General features: G+C 43.1%; 1 protein-coding gene across 4 annotated transcripts in view; it reads left to right on the top strand.

Annotated features, from left to right (window-relative positions):
- MELTF (melanotransferrin) overlaps positions 1-21,027 on the top strand; it is a 224,771-nt gene that overhangs the window by 110,669 nt on the left and 93,075 nt on the right. For all 4 annotated transcript variants that reach the window (XM_086944248.1, XM_086944249.1, XM_086944251.1 and 1 more), the window contains exons 8-10: positions 5,815-5,995; positions 6,800-6,951; positions 9,057-9,153. In XM_086944248.1, the coding sequence (XP_086800374.1) occupies positions 5,815-5,995; positions 6,800-6,951; positions 9,057-9,153 (430 nt within the window). The remainder of the gene's footprint in view (positions 1-5,814; positions 5,996-6,799; positions 6,952-9,056; positions 9,154-21,027) is intronic.

Below are 21,027 nucleotides of genomic sequence, written 5' to 3'. Positions count from 1 at the left end.
TCCATAAAACATTAATGATAAACCAGGTACAATTACTGCGGGTATCAGAAAAAAAAGAGTGGATTCAGAAAAAAAAGAGTGGATTCAGAAAGAAAAGAGTGGATTTAATGTACCAGATTGAAGGGCGAACAATTAAATACAGTCAATTAGTGCAAATAGTTATGGCCAGGCCCTCGGATCTTGGCAATACTACTTAAAAAGTGTCCCACGTTTACACAGATGCGCATGGCCACTTTTTAAGTAGTATTGTCAACATCCGAGGGGCTTGGCCTTAACCCCTTCGGTGCTCGTGACGAGACCAGCTTGTCATGAGTCACGGTGGAGTTGTGCTCATGACGAGCTAGTCTCGTCATAATGGTTCCGCTCCGCCCACGCGCGGTTAATTCCCCTCCTTTGCGGGCAAATTATTCAGTGGGCGGGGTCCTGGCGAGACCAGCTCCTCATAAGCACAGCTCCACCGTGACTCATGACGACCTGGTCTCGTCATGAGCACCGCGGCGCTGCACGCACTCCCGCCCCCCTGCACCGTGGGGGAGTTACCCCTGCAGGGAAGGGGTTAATTGTTTTGTTTCTGTTATGGTTTCCAATCCTCCCATCCACCTCACCCAGCACCATCCCTTGGTTAGGGATGTATCCCACTCACACAGATCACCCAGGCACAGCCAGTCCTAACAATATCATGTACATCCCCCTTACAACCTCTAATAAAGTACACACAAATAACACACTGCCTGTCATGCTTGCCACACTTTACAACATGCCAATGGTGTAACGCAAAATGATGGGGCTCCCCTGCAGATTGTGATGAGGGACCCGATGTCCTGCAGACCTTCATTAGGCTTGGGCTCAGTGGGGGCCCCCTGAACATTGTTGTGCCCCCTGCACTGTCGGAGCCTGCTCAGTAAAGCAGAGTGCTTTCCTGAGAGCTTAACTATTTCTTATTACATGCCATTGCATGCATTCTGCAGGCAAGGCATGCAATGGCCTGGTTTAGAGGGTGAGGGACCCTCTCCAAAACAAAAAACTCTGGGAGTCCCCCCCCTCCCCTGCATTGTGGAGGCTGCTTGGGGCCTTTGTTACACCCCTACAGCATGCTGCAGAGATGGTAGACAACATATTGTCAGATGTACTGAATGCTGTCTTGATCATTGACACCTGACCTTCCAATGCCAATCAAATTCTGTTTTATTTGAAACAAGCCCATGGTACTCCACCTTCATGGTTTCGGATGCCCATAATGATAGGATGTTTGAGGATCGCATACGACAGACCTATGTGTGATTGGTTTCAGTGCACTTTTGGGACATCTTCATCTTACAATCCAGTATGGGTACTGCTGTTCCAATCGTCTCTTTAAAAAATCCTAGGACTTTTGATATAATCAGATCAACAAGTCATCATGGTTGAAACATTTAAATTTTCCTAAGAAGACTATAGGATTTCTCTGTATCTGGGCCTAACAGGGGAAACAGCCATTACAACGCAACTAAAACAACGCACTACCATTACAACTAAGCTTTTACAACGCAGTATCCATTACAATGCATGCCATTACAACGCATGCCATTACAACGCAGCTGCTTTCACAACGCATGCCATTACAACGTAAGTATGGGTAAGTATTCAATTAAATTTTAACCTCTACACCATCCAACACTTACCCTACTATTACGCCCCCCTGGAGTTAGAATAGTAATTTTAACCCCTACACTATCCAACACTTACCCTACTATTACACCCCCCTGGAGTTAGAATAGTAATTTTAACCCCTACACTATCCAACACTTACCCTACTATTACACCCCCCTGGAGTTAGAATAGTAATTTTAACCCCTACACTATCCAACACTTACACTATTATTACATTCCCATTAATTAAAAAAAACATACCCATACTTACGTTGTAATGGAATGCGTTGTAATAGCAGCTGCGTTGTAATGGCATGCGTTGTAATGGATCCTGCGTTGTAAAAGTTTTTTTGTAATGGTATGCGTTGTGAATGTATGCGTTGTAACGTCATACATCCGCCTAACAGTAGTGCAGATCGATAGATGATAACTGATACAGAATTGGGCCACCTAATATGAGGTCTTAACAAATTAAAAAGTGTGTAATCCCTGTGCACTCAAAATTCACCTTTTTTTTTAAAATTTATTTTTATTGCAGAATTAGAAACAAGACCTCAGAATAGGCCAACCAGTACACTTATAGCATCACAAACCTGAAAGTGACAGGTATATCGTACCCAAAATTCACCTTTTTAATGAGAAAACAGTATACCAGTGTAAGCACTGCGCTCTGGTCGTCGCACGAAGTCAGATCGCGCCTTTCAAAATAATTGTCACCTTACTACCCATGTGTAATGTTTATGTCCAGTATTATTTCTATATTATCTAGGAGTGACTAATATGGTCCTGTTTGTCCCTTGTTTCAGACCCCTGACGAAGGGTCACTTTTGCATGACCCGAAATGCATTGGGTGAATCGAAAAGGATATTGTTTCATCAATATTGTTACATAAGAATATCATTATGTATACAATGAAGCTATGTTGACACATGACGTCTTAATCTTCTTTTGAAAATTCAAAGCTTGCAAATAAATTCATGGATTGTAGATAAGAAACCATGTTGTTTCTAAGTCAATTTTGCGCTCAGCCTCGAGGATAGATGATTCTACCCTCAACACTTGTAATTGTCTTAACAAATTAAACCATGTATTCTAAGCCAGTCATGGGATTCATTGGCAGCCAGTTCAGGGAGGTATCCACTTTAAGGAGCTCTATATTGGACATGAGGTCATCCGTCAAAAAGAATCCTCTTTTGCCATGAAACAACACAGGCTCTACCTCTTTCCTAAAGTCTAGTACAGATTGCTTGCTGGCAACTATTCATGAATACAAGAACGGGCTTCAACACATAGCCCCTTAACATGGCAGCGCTTAAAACCAATATGTGCAAGGAAGAAAAACAGACTTTCTCTGCAATGCGCAAAGAATTTAAATATAACAGGCACCATTTCTCCTCCATTTCAGGAAAAATCAAAAGACACACGTTTTCAGGAAACACCTTGCGACAAGCATTAAACTGCACTTCGTCCTTATAATAAATTGGATTATTTGGGGTGGGTGATTACCCACGTCAATAAATAATCACAACCTTTATCAGGGTGAGCCCTCAAAGTCACTAATTAACATGAGCTCAACCTCCTGAAAGCTATGGCACAGGTTTGCTATTGCAGCCTGTCTCCTATTAATATTTAAAAGGGAGGTTTTGACCTGTCAAGAGTATATTTTGATAGGTCGAACTGCAGTTTTTAAGCTGCCATGGTAAGTGACATGCCTAACCCATGTTTTACACTGTCCGTCTAGTGGATGACACAATAGGAGCTGCAGTCCACTAGTGACATTTAACTGACAGGCCCTGGGTACTTTTTGTACCAAATACTAGGGATTTATATGGAAGTCAAATATACTGATTAGGAATATGCTAATTCAAACATGTTTAAAGGGGGAGCACAGGGCTGGGGTGCACAGAGTTCTAAAAGCAGAAAAAACATAGGGTCCAGCTGAAAGTTAAAAACCTGTGGTGACCATACAGAAAAGGCGGATTTCCTACAATTCTCCACAAGACTCTATCTATTACCCATATGCAAGTTGTACTTGCCCTCCCTTTAGTATTGCTCCGGCTCTTACCTTTGGACTCAAGTTGCATGTCAGGTAGGGAGTCCATTGTGGCTGAATTCGGTGTTGGGTTGACTCCGTTAGTGGAAGACCAAAGTTGATTTGAGTGTGTCTGACCTCTGGTAGACCACTTGGAAAAAATATAATGAACTGGTGAGAGGCTATGAATAAATAGCAGTGGCTGTGAATAACTCAAGCTTCCCATGCAATGCTTTTTTACTGTTTTGTTTTTCTTGATGAATCTGTGCACAGTAACAAGCATTGGTAAACGCCAGTAGGTCTAGCTTCAATTTGAGTCCTGACTAAAACATTAAAGAAAACCTGCTGCACTGCAAGTAGACAGAATAAATACACTTGTTTTCTGTATAAAATGCATATATGTTATAAATAATTTCAATGTCTAATGATCTAGTGTACTACTGAGATGTAAAATAGTTCCTTATGCATTATATTGCAAATACTGTATAGGAGGTGGACTGATACACAACAGAGCCAATGGTAGGAGTTGAGAGAATAATTCTCCTTTAGGCAGTGCTTAATTTGTAAACATAAAAGTGCCAGGGCTCTCCTCAGTAGGCCACTGCCAATGGGAGTACCAAAAACAATTACTAATCATCACACTCTTACAATTGTAACAATTCAGTCCACTCTAGGCTGCCAAAGCTATAAGAGTGGCTTGGGCGGCAATCAATAGTCATTTTTAGCAACACTACCATGTGGCAGACTGGTACATGCCCCGGTGTTGACAATTAAGTACCGGCGCTGGGCACCGGAAACCACCAGCTCAAATTAAGCATTGCCTGGAGGTGGAATTTAAGATATATATATCGTCGTGGCGGACTGTGAAAAACTAAGGAAAAGTAATTTTGCACAAAGTAATGGTGTCCGTATCCTGACATCCACTGGTGGGAGAGTGACGTGAAAGGATCGAAAGTGATACATATGTATATGTCGTATTGTTACCTTCTTAAATTTTTTTTAATATATATATATATATTTATATAATGTTATAAGAAGGTAACAATACGATATATATACATGCCAGACTCCAGCAACAAGGCTCAGTACTTGTTTATGGGGTCTGGGAACCCCTATCAACCAGGAAGAACCTTAAGATCTGAAAATCAAGCTCTGCTACAGATCCCTAGGATCAAAAGAGAAAGACAAGGAGGCCGAGCCCTTGCATTTAGAGGTCCTACTTTATGGAATTCATTACCACTCTTTTTAAGACAAAATTCCAATCTTGCTACTTTTAGAAAATGTCTGAAGACGCACTTGTTTCCTACCCAGCAATCCTAGATATGTCACACAAACTCTCTGTCTTTACTTATCTTCGGAACAACATAGCGCGGAGATATCTCCTCGGAGATCGAGTTCCTGCGCTTTATAAGAAATATAAATAAATAAAATACAACAGTCAGAGAGGTGAAAATATAAAAATAGTAATAAAAAGATAGAAGAGCAAAGGTCCTCTCATAAACACAATTCGCAAAAAAATGAGCCAAACTCTTCATTTGTACTAGAGGGTCTGCCACTGAAACAAGGGTTATTATTCCTCTTCATATATGAAAAGCCCACATTGTAGCATTCTACATGGATATCAACAACATTCCCGATGCCCCCTCCAGAGCTGTAAGGAAGCTTCAACATAAGGTCTTTCAACTTACATTGCATGACCAGAGATATTGCATGAATATTACTAAATGAAGCCTTATTTATCATTAACTGTCCAAATAAGAAATAGAAGAAAGACTGTAAATAAAACTGTATTTATGTTTGGTTTTTGGAAAGTTCTACATAAAGCTGGTAACTGCCTCTAAGCACTTTGCAAGGGGGAAGGGTTGTATCAGGATACTGCTAATTGATGTTCAGAAGTGTTATGAATCTTGGTGGATCATTGGTAGTCAGGTGTTGTACCTCAAGTTCGGCCCACGGAAGTGCCCGGTTTACTGGTTGACCCGGAAGCTTTGGATGGTATTCAAACAAGTGATTTGTGAAGCCACTTGATAGATGATTGCTAGACTGTAAAGCCCTGGTTGATCGAAACATTAGCTAACAGGCCAACGGGGTATGGATATTGTGTTTAATATGTACTTGGTTAATACCCTTTGCTTTACTTTTTAATACCACAGAAACTATTTCACGATGGAAGCTCCACTTTTAAGATGTTCGACTCTTCAAGCTACGGTGGAAAGAATCTTCTATTCAGGGATTCCACAACACAACTTACCATGATTTCAAATCCAGCATACCAGGCCTGGTTGGGTGACGCATTCTTGACTGCAATGAAGGGCTTGGATTGTAAATCAAGCAGTAAGTACTCAGCTCACTGCATTGTGATACACATAGGGCATTCCAATCCTGGTGCTAGGCCTGGGCAAATTTGACGCAGAAATTCCATACCGGCAATTGATGAAATTATGATGTGTGGTAATTAGCAAGTGTGTGATTATGGCATCGCCCCACGTTTCAGACCTCAGGATGGGGAATAATGTGCCAATTGTGCTTTTTTCAATGTGCTAAAGTCTGCAAAATCCGAATCAGCTCTATCAGTCTGCAAGATTTGCAATAGGATTTCCCATGGAAAAATCCTGTATAGAAAGACACAGAGACCAGGGTGCACGATTTACACCCCTATTTAGAATCTCGGTTTGCTCATAAAAGGAGCGCATAGACCTCCCAAGACAGACTTGGAATAATGCGAAATTTTATTATGAAAATACACAATATGGGATAATACTAGATAAAAGTTCCATAAAACGTTATGAAATAGCTTGAGCGTAAAATAAATTACGCATTTTCCTGCTCTTTTATTCAATGTTTCCAAGTTTTGTCAATCAATTTTCTTTAGCTTTTTTATTGACTAAAAGTGTCTTGAAAAAGTTGTTTACTTTCAATAAGATAAATGTGAGAGCAAACAACACAGCTGCTTGGAATGCAGAACTTAAGAAACATTGGTTAATATTTCACTGAGAAAGGAACTTCCATAAATGCAATGATTTAATAAGTGAGATCGAAGCCTCTATTTTATGTAAGCAGAATGGCAGACATTTGAAACTACAGCTTAATACCTTGGATATTTAAGCAGAACACTCAGTGCTTGTTTATGTGACACAGGTTTGCCCAACAGCCTGCGCTGGTGCACTTTGTCAACTGCAGAGATATGGAAGTGCAGCGAGATGGCCACTCAATTTAAAAAGATGAATATTACGCCATCAATCCAATGTGTTTCAGCACAGTCCACAGAAGCCTGCATGAAGCTTATCAAGGTGAGTTGAGGAGTAAAAAAATCCTCAAATACGAACATCCTTTAATTATTTTTTAAGCAAAAGCGTACAATAGGAAACACATTGAAAGTGCTGCATGCTTTCAATAACCTTAAAAAGTTATTGGACCCATGTAATGTGAATGGGCCATACCCTCATTGATATGTGGGAAGCCCCTATGCCAATGAATGAAACCCTGTCCCCCCTTTTCCATTTATGCCATATTTCAAACAATGGTGCTCTAAATCATTTATATCAGTGGTTCTTAACCAGTGGTCCAGAGACCTCTGAGGGTCTGCAAAACCTTTTCAGGGGGGTTTGGGACTGCTTACAAAATTAAGTATTATTAACATATTAACAAAGTCTATATAAATAAAGACAAAAAGAACAATTGATGGACAGAGTGCAGAACAATGTCATACACAGGGCCGGACTGGGAACCAAAACCGGCCCTGGCAAAGTGCTTGGACGGCCCCCCCCCCCTTTCCCCACTCGGGGGGTTGGAGGCACCGCCGAGCGCTTTGCTAGGGCCGGTTTTCAGCCGATTTTGCTCCCAGGGGCTCAAAACCAGCCCCCACCCTTGCGGCGCACCGGGGGATTGCCCGGTGCCCGCTATGGCCAGTCCGAGCCTGGTCATACATTCTCCCCATACAGAGATCTGGGCCTAGATTCATCGTTTTTTTGCTCACCATGCCATTCTAGTTTGGACCCAGCCATATGCAAATCAGTCTTGACCCTGTGCCCAATAGGAACAGTGCAGCCAGCCCTCTGGGGAATTGGCGGATTAGATTAATGGCTGGTCCTTCCCTGCATACCCCTACCAGTTGTGGCGCTCTTCCAACCTTGAAAACGGATTTACTATTGCCTTTGACCGGACTTTAGTGTGAATCTGCATTGCAGAAAGTCAGAGAATACCCAGAAATCTGCACATTTGTAGCTTTTTACCATCTTTTGCAGCTGTGGTCAGTGTAGGATTCCCCTTGCCTGTCCCTGTGAGCAGATGTGCTCACAGGGCACAATATATCCTATTAGTGTATCTGGACATGCAAGTAAATTCATGTACAAAGGCAAATCTGAGTTTTGTGACTCATGAACATGACAGTACAGTTCTGATTATGATATGAGTGCTCTTGTGGAGCAAACTCAAAAAGAACAATTGATGGACAGAATGATGCACAATGTCAAACGTTCACCCCAGTACAGTGATCTGAGCCAAAATCCATCGTTTTTTGCTACCCATGCCATTCCAGTTCAAGAGCAAACAGCACTGTGAATCAGACCCCATGTGGTTGGTTTTATATCTTCTCAAACTCTGGCCCGATGCAGCGACAACGGGCGTTTCCAAGGTGGGCTGGAATCTAAGGTGGTCAGTTTTGTTAGCCCAGGGACATGGCTGGTGCCTCAGTCACTTTTCCCAGCTCAACGATATTAACCCCTTCGACGCTCATGACGAGCTCAGCTCGTCATGAGTTACGCCTGTCGTACGCTCATGACGAGCTGAGCTCGTCATGAACCGCAGGTTTTTTAAAAACTCAGCGCACAGCGGGAAAACGCGTAGCGCGCATGGTGTTAAATGCAGCAAGCACAGAGTTGAGGGAGAGAGGGAAAAATGGGGACTTGGGGGGCAGCCAACCACAGTAGGTCTTCCCCTGGGCTTTTTATGGGAGTGGTGCAGTCCAGCGACTGCACCAGAGTTTGTGCTACTTTTGTAGCCCAAGCTATGTATAGCCTGCCACCTTAAGGTACCAGCCACCATTTTGTCTCGGTAACCTGGTGGCTGGTTCTTTAGGCTATAGCATTTGGAAAGACTTAAAGCGAGGAGAGAGAGGATGGAGGCAGGGCAGTTTTGAGCATTTTTGCCGGGACTGCCGACAAAAGAGTATTTCAGAACCACTGAATACCTATATCTCTTCTCCTAATTGAGAGTTTAGTATTAAGCTTCAAAGAAGCCCAGATGGGTACATATAGCAGTACGTTGCAAAGAATGTGATTACTGTAGTAAATGTATTCAAGGGCAGGTGCTTCTAAATCCATTTATAAGTACAAACTTGCATTTTGTGATTGTCATCATGTGCCAGACTGTAAACAGTTGTATTTTTTATTATTAGGCTAAAGAAGTCGATGTGGTAACTTTAGGAGGACAGGACATTTATTTGGCTGGAAACCAATATGGCCTGGTGCCAGCGGCAGGTGAAAACTATCCCGGTGAGTGCTGCGATGCCCCGTTGTGTTGTTTCAATGAGCCCATTTATCCAGTTGCTTTTCACCTGTCCTGTATTGACGAAAATTATTCGGTAAAACTTAAAAAAATAGTATTTTGTGTATACTTAGAAACCACAGGACAAGAGTGATGATTTAATTTGTATACCAGTGCTTTGATGACCAAAAGATCTGATATAGTAAAGGTGCACCTTTTAGTCAACAGAATGAGTCGGGATTTCCTACTGATGAGTTAGGCTCGCCCAGATTCTGAGTGTTCTGAGTCTGACAACACTGCCAGAGAAAGTCCTATCTGCAGAGGGTCACATACATAGCTGCTTTTATTTTTCTCAGAAATGTTATAATATAATCTTATAGCCCGCTGCAGAGGGCTATACTGTTTGTTAAAGACCCTGAACCCGAGTTATAGGCACGAGCCGCAGGCGAGGACCTTGAACAAGGCTTAGGGCCTTGAGCAACAAGTAAAGCCCGAGGCAGAAGGGCTATAAGGCTGTTCGAACATTCCACCCACTAAGGGTAGACTGTTACAAATATAAAGGGAGAAACAGAAAGACAAACATTGGAATGTTGGAGCAGAAGGCTTATACCACCCATTATAAGCCCGGAGCCACTCCAAAGTCATCAGTGGAGCGCTCAACATTCCAGATTTCTAATTATTATGAACATGTTTGCATTCATAACTAAAGCTAGAGCCAAACCATGAAAAGCATCAACCATGCTGATCACATTTCCCTATTCCTGTTTGTCTAAAATCCCTATCAGTTGTTTAGAAGTATCTTCAGCTGTATAATTGCTTGCTGTATCACCTACCTGATTTACAGAATGCTTAGTCATGCTTGTTTTCTCAGTTTACTGTACTTTGCTCCTGTGCCTGCAGGCGGAAATGATCTTTCAGCATGTCCCCTGTCAACCTCAGGTCCCTTTGTCTAACCCCCTACCTGTTCTGGCTTCTCTTTGTCCCTTAACATCAAATGATTTCTTATGGGGAGAGAAGGGGCCATTCCTGTTCAGTTTATTTGTTGCTCCTTCTGTTTGGAAACAATTCTTTCTTGCAGAAGAGCAAGAAATGCAAGCTAATTCTGTACAAGGCTACATGGCCTTGTGGCTGCATGTAACATGGACATTCAAAAATAAAAGCATAGTAAAAGTGCACACATTTGGTAGCCTTACCGTGCAAGCAGTGACCTTTCAAAAACGCTTTTAGCCCATTAAATCTAATATTTGCATACTCTTATAATGTATTACTGTGCCCATGTTGTCATATGATAAGGCCCAACTTGTAGGCAACATGCATGTATTAAGAATCAAACAAACAATGGTGGTTAGGGGGGGAGGAGCCAAGCTCTCGACCGTGATGGCCGCACTGTAGCTCGGCTCCGTCAACCTTCCCGCCTGAACCGCAAATCCTGTACTTTATCCTGCCCCGAGGAGACACATTCCACGAACCATGGGAAGGTGAAAGGCTGCTTGCACTCACCATTTGTCCCGGGAGCTCCTGAGTGCCGCGGATCCTGAGCTGTGCCCTTGTTTGCTCCGGAGCCTCAGTGGCGTGCAGGCCGGGGACTCGCCTGCGACGGTCGCCCGGAGCGGGGTATCGACGCCGACCCCCGGTGGAGGGGAGGGGTCGGCTGAAGAAGCCATTGAGCGGTTGAACCGGTGGCGACTGACCGGGCCCGGTCTGGTGGCCCGGTGGCTCGGCTGCGGGGCGCGGCCTGCCTCGGACGGGGGTGGACCACATAGGAGGCTTGTCCCCCCTTTGTTGTCCTGTCCGGCCATCTTGAAACCCTTCGCCCGGAATCGGCGGGCGGCGCCCCTGACAAGGTGGCGCCGGCTACCCCTTGCTTCTTGGCGGCCCATCTTTCTGCACCAAGATTGCCATTGGCGGGACCCGGCGAGACTCCGCGGGGCCTTGTTCGACGGCCCGTTCCGGGGTTGAGGAACGGAGCGCCCCTGTTGCACTGACAAAATGGCAGCCGGCGCCCTGGGTCTTGGACCTGTTGGGGGAGGCGACTCTGGTCTGTTGAACTGCACGATGGCTGAAGATTGTGGGAGTGAGCCCACGATTGGCGATGTCTTCGCTGCCCTGTGTTCCTGGCGTGCGACAATGGCCTTTGACGCAGCTGTGAAAGATAGCGGTCCTGCTGCCGGGCCTGTTGGGCCGCTCCCCATACATGCGGCTAGACCGAGTGAGTGTGCTGACCTACCTCTCCCGGCTGTTGTGAGGAGTACTGCCGCCGCTCATCTGGGAGACCATATACCTGCTGCCTCGAGTCTCCAGGAGGTCTTGCTTGTGGCGGACGTGGGTGAGGGCCCCACGCTGGGGTCCGTCCAGGTCAGTCTGGCTGGGGTACCCGGCGGCTGTTTGACTCGAACTGCTTTGGTGGGGTCCCACGGTTGTTCCGTGGGGGACACCTCCCCCCTTTGGTCGGCGGGACTGCACCCACGCTGTTTGCTGCTCCTGACGTTGCTCTTCATCTGTTTGGTCCGCTGCCGCCATTGTTTGCATTGCTGCTCGAGATTGGGATCCCCTGTTTTGCACCCTTGGCCTATCTTGTTCCGTTCCTATGTACACTTCATGCCCAACTGCCTGCTGTATTTCTCTTTATTGTGTGCTAAAGTAATGATCAGGAGTGGACAGGGGTGAGAGGACTTGCCTCGGTGGACTGCTAATTAATGTATGGAGACGAGGACTGCTCGCAGCTGTAACAGTATGACCGATTCAGCTTCATGTTCCTGATGTTTGAGTTTGTGTCGATTTCGTTTCGATGTGGGTTTTATATGTATTCAGGCGGGGGGTGGGAGCTGGATGTTCGAATGCACATCTCCTCTCCCACTGGGGGGGGGGGCGTTCTTCCCCCTTTCCTTCCTTTTTTTTGTCTGTATTGTTCTTTCTTACTTTCTGATTCTCCTGTATTTCGGGTTCTACTTAGGGCGACAGGCACGCTGCCGGGGGGGTAGGCCATAGCCTTCTGCAGGGGTGCAGGGTGGTGTGGGTGGGATGGGGTCTGTATATTGTTTGTTTTTTCTTAGTTCTATGGCTCTTTTGTATCCCTTTATCGGGACGCTGTGTCCGTCCACATACTCCATGGGTGTTAGCTGACAGTGTAGGGTATGACTTTTTTGCGTCAATGATAATGATAGCACACTTACACGTCTTACTTGCCTCGACCCCGACTGTGGGTCTCTAGTATTGTTTGCTTTGCTCGCCATGGGGCGCGTTCTGCGATGCTGCGTTCATTCTTTATTGTGTTTAATATTCCTTCCTTTTTCTACCCTTTCTCTCCTTTTCTCTCTCTTTGGGTTAGTATAGTGGACGGCTATCTTTGCGTTGCTGCTCTGACTTCTTTGATTTGTACCAGCACATATTCAGGTGGTGACGGGTGGACGGTGGGCAGAGGTGGGAGTTGATTTGAAACGGGGAGACTGTGTGTTGACTTTGCCAATTGTTGCTATTATTTCCGATTCTCACTGCTCCCCTGTACTGCTGCTCTACCAACTGCCCGCCATAGGAATTCAGATGTTAACAGTTGCAACTGGTCCTGCTACACTTCCTACTATAATATAAAATTAACCTTCTCTTATCCTGCTCCTAGCGGTTATACCGGGCCTTTTAATGTTGTCTGATTGTTCAAATAACTGCTGAGAAACTGCTGGAGAATTTCAATACTGATTTAGTGCGTCCATAATGTGTCGTGGCCGGCCTGATTGGTTGTAGGCCCGTATTTGTACGCTTTTGCTTGCACAATAAAGGTTTTAAAAAAAAAAAAAAATGGTGGTTAGGGGACCCTTTTATCACACAATCGCGTGTTACTGCGATTAGAAAAGAAATTACCACATTTTCAATTGCCCACCTCAAGAAATGGTTCACCACCAATTTGAACCACAAATAAATTAGCAAATGGCACAGAAATCTGAGAGGCAACGAGGGTAATACATGGCACAATAACAGCAAAATTGCCAGACCAAGCAAATGAAACAAGAGGTTAGTGTTTAATAGGTATGTCCTTTGTTTCATATTCCATGAACAACTGCCCAATGGAACCCCTTGGAATGTTGCTGCCGGAATCGAACACGGTTTAAGCATAATGAAGGCTGATTACAGCTATCTACTATTTATATGTATACAGAACACAAAAAATACAGCTTCTCATGGAAGACTCATAGCGTCTACAAATATAAAATCTCCAGTGTGTGGTATATACTTTTTTATCATACAGCTTCATGGTCTCTAAAAGGACAAACGCACTAGGAACAGCCTTGAGACCGAGGAGTCTGTCTTCTTGGATGTCCTGAAGAAGCCCAGATACGGGTGAAACACGTTAGCTGTATTCCCAGTTGTACATGGAAGATGAAATAAAGGACATAGCTATTAAACACTAACCTCTCGGTTCATTTACTTGGTCTGACAATTTTGCCGTTATTGTGCCATGTATTACCCCTGTTGCCTCTCTGATTCCTGTGTCACATGTAACATACATGTATTACTAGTAAAGCCCTACCACACACAACACATTGTCACAGTCCCAACTGTAGGAGGACATTGGATGGAATTAGCACTGTGCACCAAGGATATTTACCAAATCAAGCAAACATGTTTGCACAGGGACTAAGTAGTAGAATCTCATATAGCTTTAAGTGCAACATGATGAATGGGGGAGTGTAAAGCAGATTAATAGTATGTCACCTATATATTAATTGATATTTAAGACCGCTCATGATACAAGACACAACTATATTACACATTGATATATATGGAAGCCTGGCTATGGAGCAGTGCTAAGAAAACCAGATGTTTTGCCATTTGATGCTACTGCTGTTTGAAGAGATGCAAGCCCTGATTTGCACATGGCATCCCAGCTTCAACGTCCCAGATATTGATCTCAATGTTGCAGGAATCTTTTGCTTTGCTATTCCCAAAGGCTCCACATTTACTGGCTGATATCGTAAGCAGTTCCCCTTTACAATGGGTACAACAGGTGGGCATGGAATTGGGCTCTTTGAAACGGAGCCACCATGTGCTGCTGATGCCCAAGGGAAGGACTTCATCGTCCTTCTTTTGGTGAGCCATGGGGTCCTGCAAATTCCACCGTATTTTCCAGCCATCCATGAAGAAGATTTGAAAGATCTAATGTCCACTACGTCCCCCGACAGTGTCAGCACTGTTGATAACAACAGCTAGTACATAGTGGGGGCAATCTATGAGCAAACCATGCAGGAAGGATTAAGCGGTCCGGGGGGGGGGGTGTATTTACAGAAGTTACTTTTTATTTCTTTCCCCTGGTGGACCCTTGTTGCTTACACAAACAAAAAAGTACCCTGGGTCCTCTCGTTGGTGGTAGTACTGTTCAAACCATGTAAGCTTTAATTAAATGTCCATGATACATATGGTATTCTTTTTCATTACCCAGGACCAGGATGCACCACTGTCTAAGCCAAGGTTCTCCAAAGTCGGCTCTAGAGGGCAGAATCCATGCCAGATTTTTAGCATATCCACATTTAGATAAATGCAGTTATATTTTTTTTGTGTTGAAAGTTTTTTAATAAAATTCGCAGATGAAAATACAAATACAAATGCAGTAATAAATCGGAATAATATAATGGTAAATGGAAGAAAATACAAGTGAGAAAAGATCTCACGTAAGGTATAACAAATATGAGGAAACAAGCATAGCATATATTCCATAATCCTATATGTGGTAATAATAGGAAGAATAATAGGTAAATCATACTATAGAGGAAAGGATTAAAAAAAAGAAAAGAAATAAAAAGGAAAAGAGAGGGAAAGAGAAAGAAAGAAAAGAACGAAGGGGGAAAGGCAACAATAGTAGAGTAGCAGGGAAAGGATTATGGAAAGAATAGAATTAAGCAGAAACAGTATGTGTAGAAGAAGGAGTAGGAGCCGAGTCATCGTCCTCAGTGGTTTCCTGGAAAGGGGACCAAATTTGGAGAAAAATGGAAGCCTGATCTTGAATTGTGCGTTCATGTAAAGCTGTTTGCATCATTGCCACCAACTACTCTTCCTGAGAAGGAGTCGAGGGGGATTTCCAGTGACGCAGTATACAAATTTTGGCCGTAGCCAAAGCAGTATGAAGAAGACGAATTTGCGGTTTGGAAAGTTTTGGGAGACCTCGAAAATCGTGTAAAATAATGTTGGCAGGTGTAAAAGGTAGAGCCAAAAGGATCTTGTACGAGGACAGTCGCAATGATATGTGTAATATCACATCCGGAAGCAGAACATCTCCAGCAGGAAGTGTGTGATAACAACTTAGCTTGGTGCAATTTAACAGGAGACCAATGTCATTCATGAATAATTTTGAAAATACAGAATTTGAGACGAGCTTCCCGAACACCCTTATGTAGTGCTTCTAAAATTTGATCCCATTGAGGATTGGAATATACAACTGATAAACGGGCTTGCCATTTCAACTGAAGAGTTTGGGAGAGAGGCTGCGAAAATAGAGGATGCAGGAATGTATTATAAAGACCAGAAGTCACACCTTTAAGATTGCCCCATAACTGCAAATAAGACAAAATGAGAGTAAGTCTGGTAGGGAGCCTAAGTGCTTCGTGATACCTTGTTGAAGTTGTGTATATTTATAGGATTGCGTAGGAGGCAAATGGAATTCCTCGCTAAGTTGGGAAAAGGGTTTGAAAGTTCCATCATGAAAAAGTTGATCTATAAAATTGATGCCAGGTTCTTGCCATAAAGGCCAGGTCAAAGTGCGACCACGGATACGAATGGCTGAATTAAGCCATAAAGGAGCTTTAACGTGAACTCGCGAATTAGATTTAAGAATAGAATGACCTCTCTGCCAAGATTTATGCATTGCAGACAAAACAGGGTTTTTAGGATCAGAAGAACTGGTCCCCTTGCCATATAGAAGGTACAAACCTAAACCAGGAGCCAAAAGGTGACGTTCAAGTGGAACCCATTGAGGTATATCTTTAGATTTGGGCAGAAAAAAAGTGAGTTGTGAGATATGAAGGGCAAGTAAATAATGCTCAATGGAGGGAAGACCTAAACCCCCATGCTGTTGATGAGCCTTTAATTTGGCCAAAGCAAGGCGTGGTTTAACCGTACCCCAAATAAAAAGTTTTATTTTGGAGTCAATGGATCGAAGGATAGTTAGGGGAATGTGTAAAGGGAGCATACCTAGAAAATAAAGAAACCGTTGTAGAGCGACCATCTTAACCGCCTGAACTCGTCCCCAGAGAGATAATCCCAAAGCTTTCCATTTATCAAAGTCTCTTTGCATTTGCGCAATTAGAGGAGCCAAATTATCCGCGACCATATACTTCAAACCTCTGTTAATTAATATTCCTAAGTACTTAAGCCGGGACGGTTGCCAATGAGAGGGAAAGCCAGAGATTGCTGCTTTTGTAGTACCAATGGACATGGGTAATGCTTCACTTTTATCCCAGTTTATCTTGTAACCTGAGAAAGAAGAGAAATCGTTGATAATTTGGAGGAGAGCGGGAAAAGAACGGGGAAGATCAGTAAGGGTAAGAAGAATGTCATCTGCATATAAATACATTTTAGAATGGCCAATTGGAAGAGGGACGCCTACTACTTCAGCAGATTGTCGGATTGCTGCATCCAGAGGTTCCATTGCTAGGAGGAAAAGGAGAGGGGAGAGTGGACAACCTTGACGAGTACCTCGTCGAATTGGAAATGAGGTAGACAGAAAACCACTGCAGTTAACTTGAGCTAATGGGCTATCATAAAGCAGACATACTTTATCTATAAATTGATCCCCTAAGCCGAACCTTTGCATGACTGTAAAAAGGTATTGAACACAAAACATTAAGGAGGGTCCCAGGGAAATTTTAAAAACCTGCAAGGTGTGTTTCCCCTTTGTACCAATCAAATACCACACAACACTTTGGGTCTAGTAAGGAGGTGAGAAATGAGCAATGGAAGGGACAAGCAAGGATGAAAATGTGTCAAGAGGTTAAGACACCAGCCACCTCAGTTAGGGAGGACAAACTTCATTGCCAAAACCCATCATTCACAAATTGTGAGGCATCATCATTTGGGTCTGGCCTCCTCTCGCTAGGGCACTCAGTCTTGGAGATTGACTAAGATACCCTGAGCTGTTTTCAAGACTAGAGGATGGCTGATGACTCCACAGAGTGCAACATAGAACCCATAAGCATATATTCTTGCTAAGTGAAGAGGGTTTCTAAAAAGGAAAAAAGTGCAGCGCTAAATAATACGAAAAATGTGTGTTAAAAATGACTAAAGGAGCTCCATACCAATTTTATTCTCAGAGTGCCTTTGTCATAGTTAAAAAGCAGTGTGTTAACAATTGAAAAAGTCAACTGTTAAGCGATGAATTAGGTCAACATGTTTCTGCCCTCACAATGATCTAACAGTATCGGGGCATTCCTCCGGACCAAATGAGCAAGTAATATATAAAGCTGCTGCTAAATGTCAAGGAGTGAAAAACAAAACAGTGATGAATGTCAAATTAAATAGTTCATATACTCCACTGATGATATCCAACTCGGCAGCAGTGGAACAGGTTATCGGTTACCTGAAAAGACAATATACATATATTAAAGTTGTGCTAGCCCCAGCACTCGAGATTCACCACACAAACAGCCTCCATAAAATATCAAGGCTGAAGTGAAACCAAAATGTGGTTTCAAAAGTTGTCCATATAGTGCATACAGTACATACACTTACCCACAACAGTTGGGTGTCACCCTCACCTCTACCCGGTGACTACTCAGGGAAGGGGGCCCGCTCTGTAACAAAAAGAGCGTTGTCCATGATACAATTATTCATGGCATACCTTTCTATCACATGATTCTCGATGGTAGATGTAAAAAGGTATTCCCATTCAATGCGATCAAATGCTTTTTCAGCATCAAGAGAAAGAAGTAATGCATCATCTGCAAGATGTTTAGCTGGCCATAGAGCAGAGGTCTTCAAACTTTTGTAGGTTGAGCCCCCCAGCGCAATGTTTTTAGCTGTTGGCCCCCCCAACACCTGACAGGATATTCTGGAATCTGGTACACTACATAATTGACCGCTGCACGCATATCCTGGGCCACATCTAGCATATAATGTTCAACCTAAGTTCCAGTCTTGTGATTAGGGTTGCCAGCTCATTATTTTGATGTTCCAGGCGGTACAAAAATAAGCAATCACCTAAAGCTATTTTGTTAGTACTTGTCCATGCATACTTTGAACAGCAAATATGAGTTGAAATAACTTTTACTTGTGTTCTAGGGCTGCCTGAATAATCTATGGCTGATATTAAAAGGGAACATGCTTCTTTATTTATAGGCAAGCAATTTGCAGTCTGTTTAAAAGAACACATGGCTGGCTGGCATTTTGCGCGGATGCCTGTGTATTTTTTTTTCCCCACCTACTCAGTGTTTAGTCAAAAACTTAACAAGTTTAAAAAAATAAATAAATAACAAGTAATAAGAGATTTTTGCTTGCTTACTGCAGTGGCAACACAGCAAAGCCGTAAATAATCACTTGTGAGTAGTCCGCATACATGTTTTTACAGTGTTCTTTGTAGGTTAGCAGCTATATAAAAATAGTCTCATTAAAACACACATAAAACATTAAAACTATACCACAGTGCTTGCTAGACATTCCAAGTGCATTCTGTATAAGCTTTAACAATACTTTTTGTACAGTGATAAAACTACGCACCATCTTAAATACCTACTCTCGATTTTTAGCGTTACATTTTTAACCATCTTTAAAAGTGTAGACTCATTCGGATTCACTCCTTTCTTAAAACTCAGATTTTCCTTCATTGTTTTCATCTGCTACTGTTATTTTTAAACAATTCATACAGGGAGTGCAATTATAAATGAAACACAATATTTTCATTGTTTCATTCAATGCATACATGTCACCATTAAACGCAAGATTTAACACTTGCAACAGAAGCAGTACCCTGAATTGTTTACCTGCAAACAATAAATCAAACTTTGACTCATTTCTGGGAAGCGCTAACCCTCAATGGAGGGGGTTAATTCATAGAGCTTAAATGCTTCAGCTGCAGTGAGAGGCAGGATGTCTCCTCTACTATAATATCGAAGGAACAGGCCTGTCTGTTCGTTTACCTTTGGATTTAGCAGAAGAGACTCCCTGCCTCCTCACTGCAGCTGAAGCTGAAAGAATTAACCCCCTCCTGGGACGGTGGGCACTTCGTGCCCCGTCGATTTCCTCTCCCTCCTCCCTTGATTTACACAGGAAACAAAGGTAAAATTAGAGTGGAGTGCGCGCCCCCCCTAGGATGGTGTCGCGCCCCCCCCCCCAGGGGGGGCGCGTCCCACAGTTTGAAGAACTCTGCCATAGAGCATGAGATAAAGTACGGAGATGATTCCGAGATGAGCGACCTGGAACAAAACCTACTTGTGAATTATGAATTAAAGAAGGTAAAACTTTACGAGGACGTGATGCAAGAATGCTAGCCAGTATTTTAATATCAGAATTCAAGAGAGATATAGGCCGATAACTGCCACACAACAAGGGATCTTTTGGTAAAACAGCTATAATTGCTTTTTTAGAAAGAGATCCGCAAGAGGATTCCTTAACGGCTTCATTAAATGCGACATGTAAAGTATCAATCATGCTCTGGCCAGTCCATTTATAAAATTCAGGAGGAAAACCATTGTCTCCTGGAGCTTTATGGTATGGTAAGGCTGTTATAGCAGAGGAAATCTCATCTTTTGTAATGATAGCATCAAGCAAAGCTCTACCGTCATCTGGAAAATGTGGAAGATGTATTGCATCTAAAAATTTGGGCATTTGGAGTTTATCTATATGAGTACTTGGAGAATAAAGAGGTCTATAAAAGGAAGCAAATTCTTCAACAATTTCTTGAGGTCTAGTAAGTACCGCGCCGCAACTGGATCTAATGGCCGGAATCGCCATGGGGACCTCCCTCTGGCGCAGTTGCGCAGCCAGTAACCGACCAGCTTTTTCCCCTTGCTCATAGTGTCGCCCTTTCATTTTTTGCAAGGCGTACTCGGCCTTAGAAGTAAAAAGACTATTAAGAGACATTCGTGCCTGTTCTAACAATTTACGATTCTGGAGGGTAGGATTTGAGATATATGAGTGAGAAAGCCGGTGAATGTCTTGCTCAAGATCTACTTGTTTGGTAACGTTGTTCTTGTTAATAAGAGCAGTATCACACATTAATTGACCTCTGATGGTCGCCTTAGCAGCTGCCCAGACCGTTCTCTTAGAGGAAATAGAATCCTCATTAATAGTGAGATAATCCTGAAGATGTGATTGTTGAAGAAGTTTACCTGCAGGTGTTTTATATTTGTTTATGTTCAACCGCCATGGTTTGCGTCCTGGACTAGAGAGACCTAAGTCGAGAGACAGAAGAACAGGAGAGTGATCGGATATGGCCGCTTCCAAAATCCTCGACTCTGTAACCAACTGAACCGCCTTTTGCGAAAGAAGGAAATAGACGAGACGAGAAAATGTGCCATGAGTAGAAGAAAAGAACGTATATTCTTTACCCTGTGGGTGACTAAGTCTCTAATGATCAACAAGACCATTGTCAACGAGAACATCACGCAAAATAGCTCTATCTGAGACGTTAACAGTATCAAGAGTTCCTGTTTTGTCAAGGGCAGGATCTGGAGCCAAATTCCAATCTCCTCCAATGAGAAATTGAGAGGCATTTATTTCTGTGAGAAGGCGATTCATTCTGAGGAAAAATTGTTTTTTGGTACCAAGTGGAGCATAGATAGAGCCGAGACAAATAAAAGAGTACCCAATTTTCAGTTTAACAAAAAGATATCGACCCTCCGGATCAGACCATGTTTTGGAAATTGTGAAGGGAAGTGACTTCCGGAAAAGGATGGCTACACCAC

The sequence above is a fragment of the Lissotriton vulgaris genome, chromosome 11 (genome assembly GCF_964263255.1).
Source record: "Lissotriton vulgaris chromosome 11, aLisVul1.2, whole genome shotgun sequence".
Lineage (NCBI taxonomy): Eukaryota > Metazoa > Chordata > Amphibia > Caudata > Salamandridae > Lissotriton > Lissotriton vulgaris.
The sequence above is the reverse complement of the archived record's forward strand: the minus strand, read 5'-3'. Positions and strand labels throughout refer to the sequence as shown.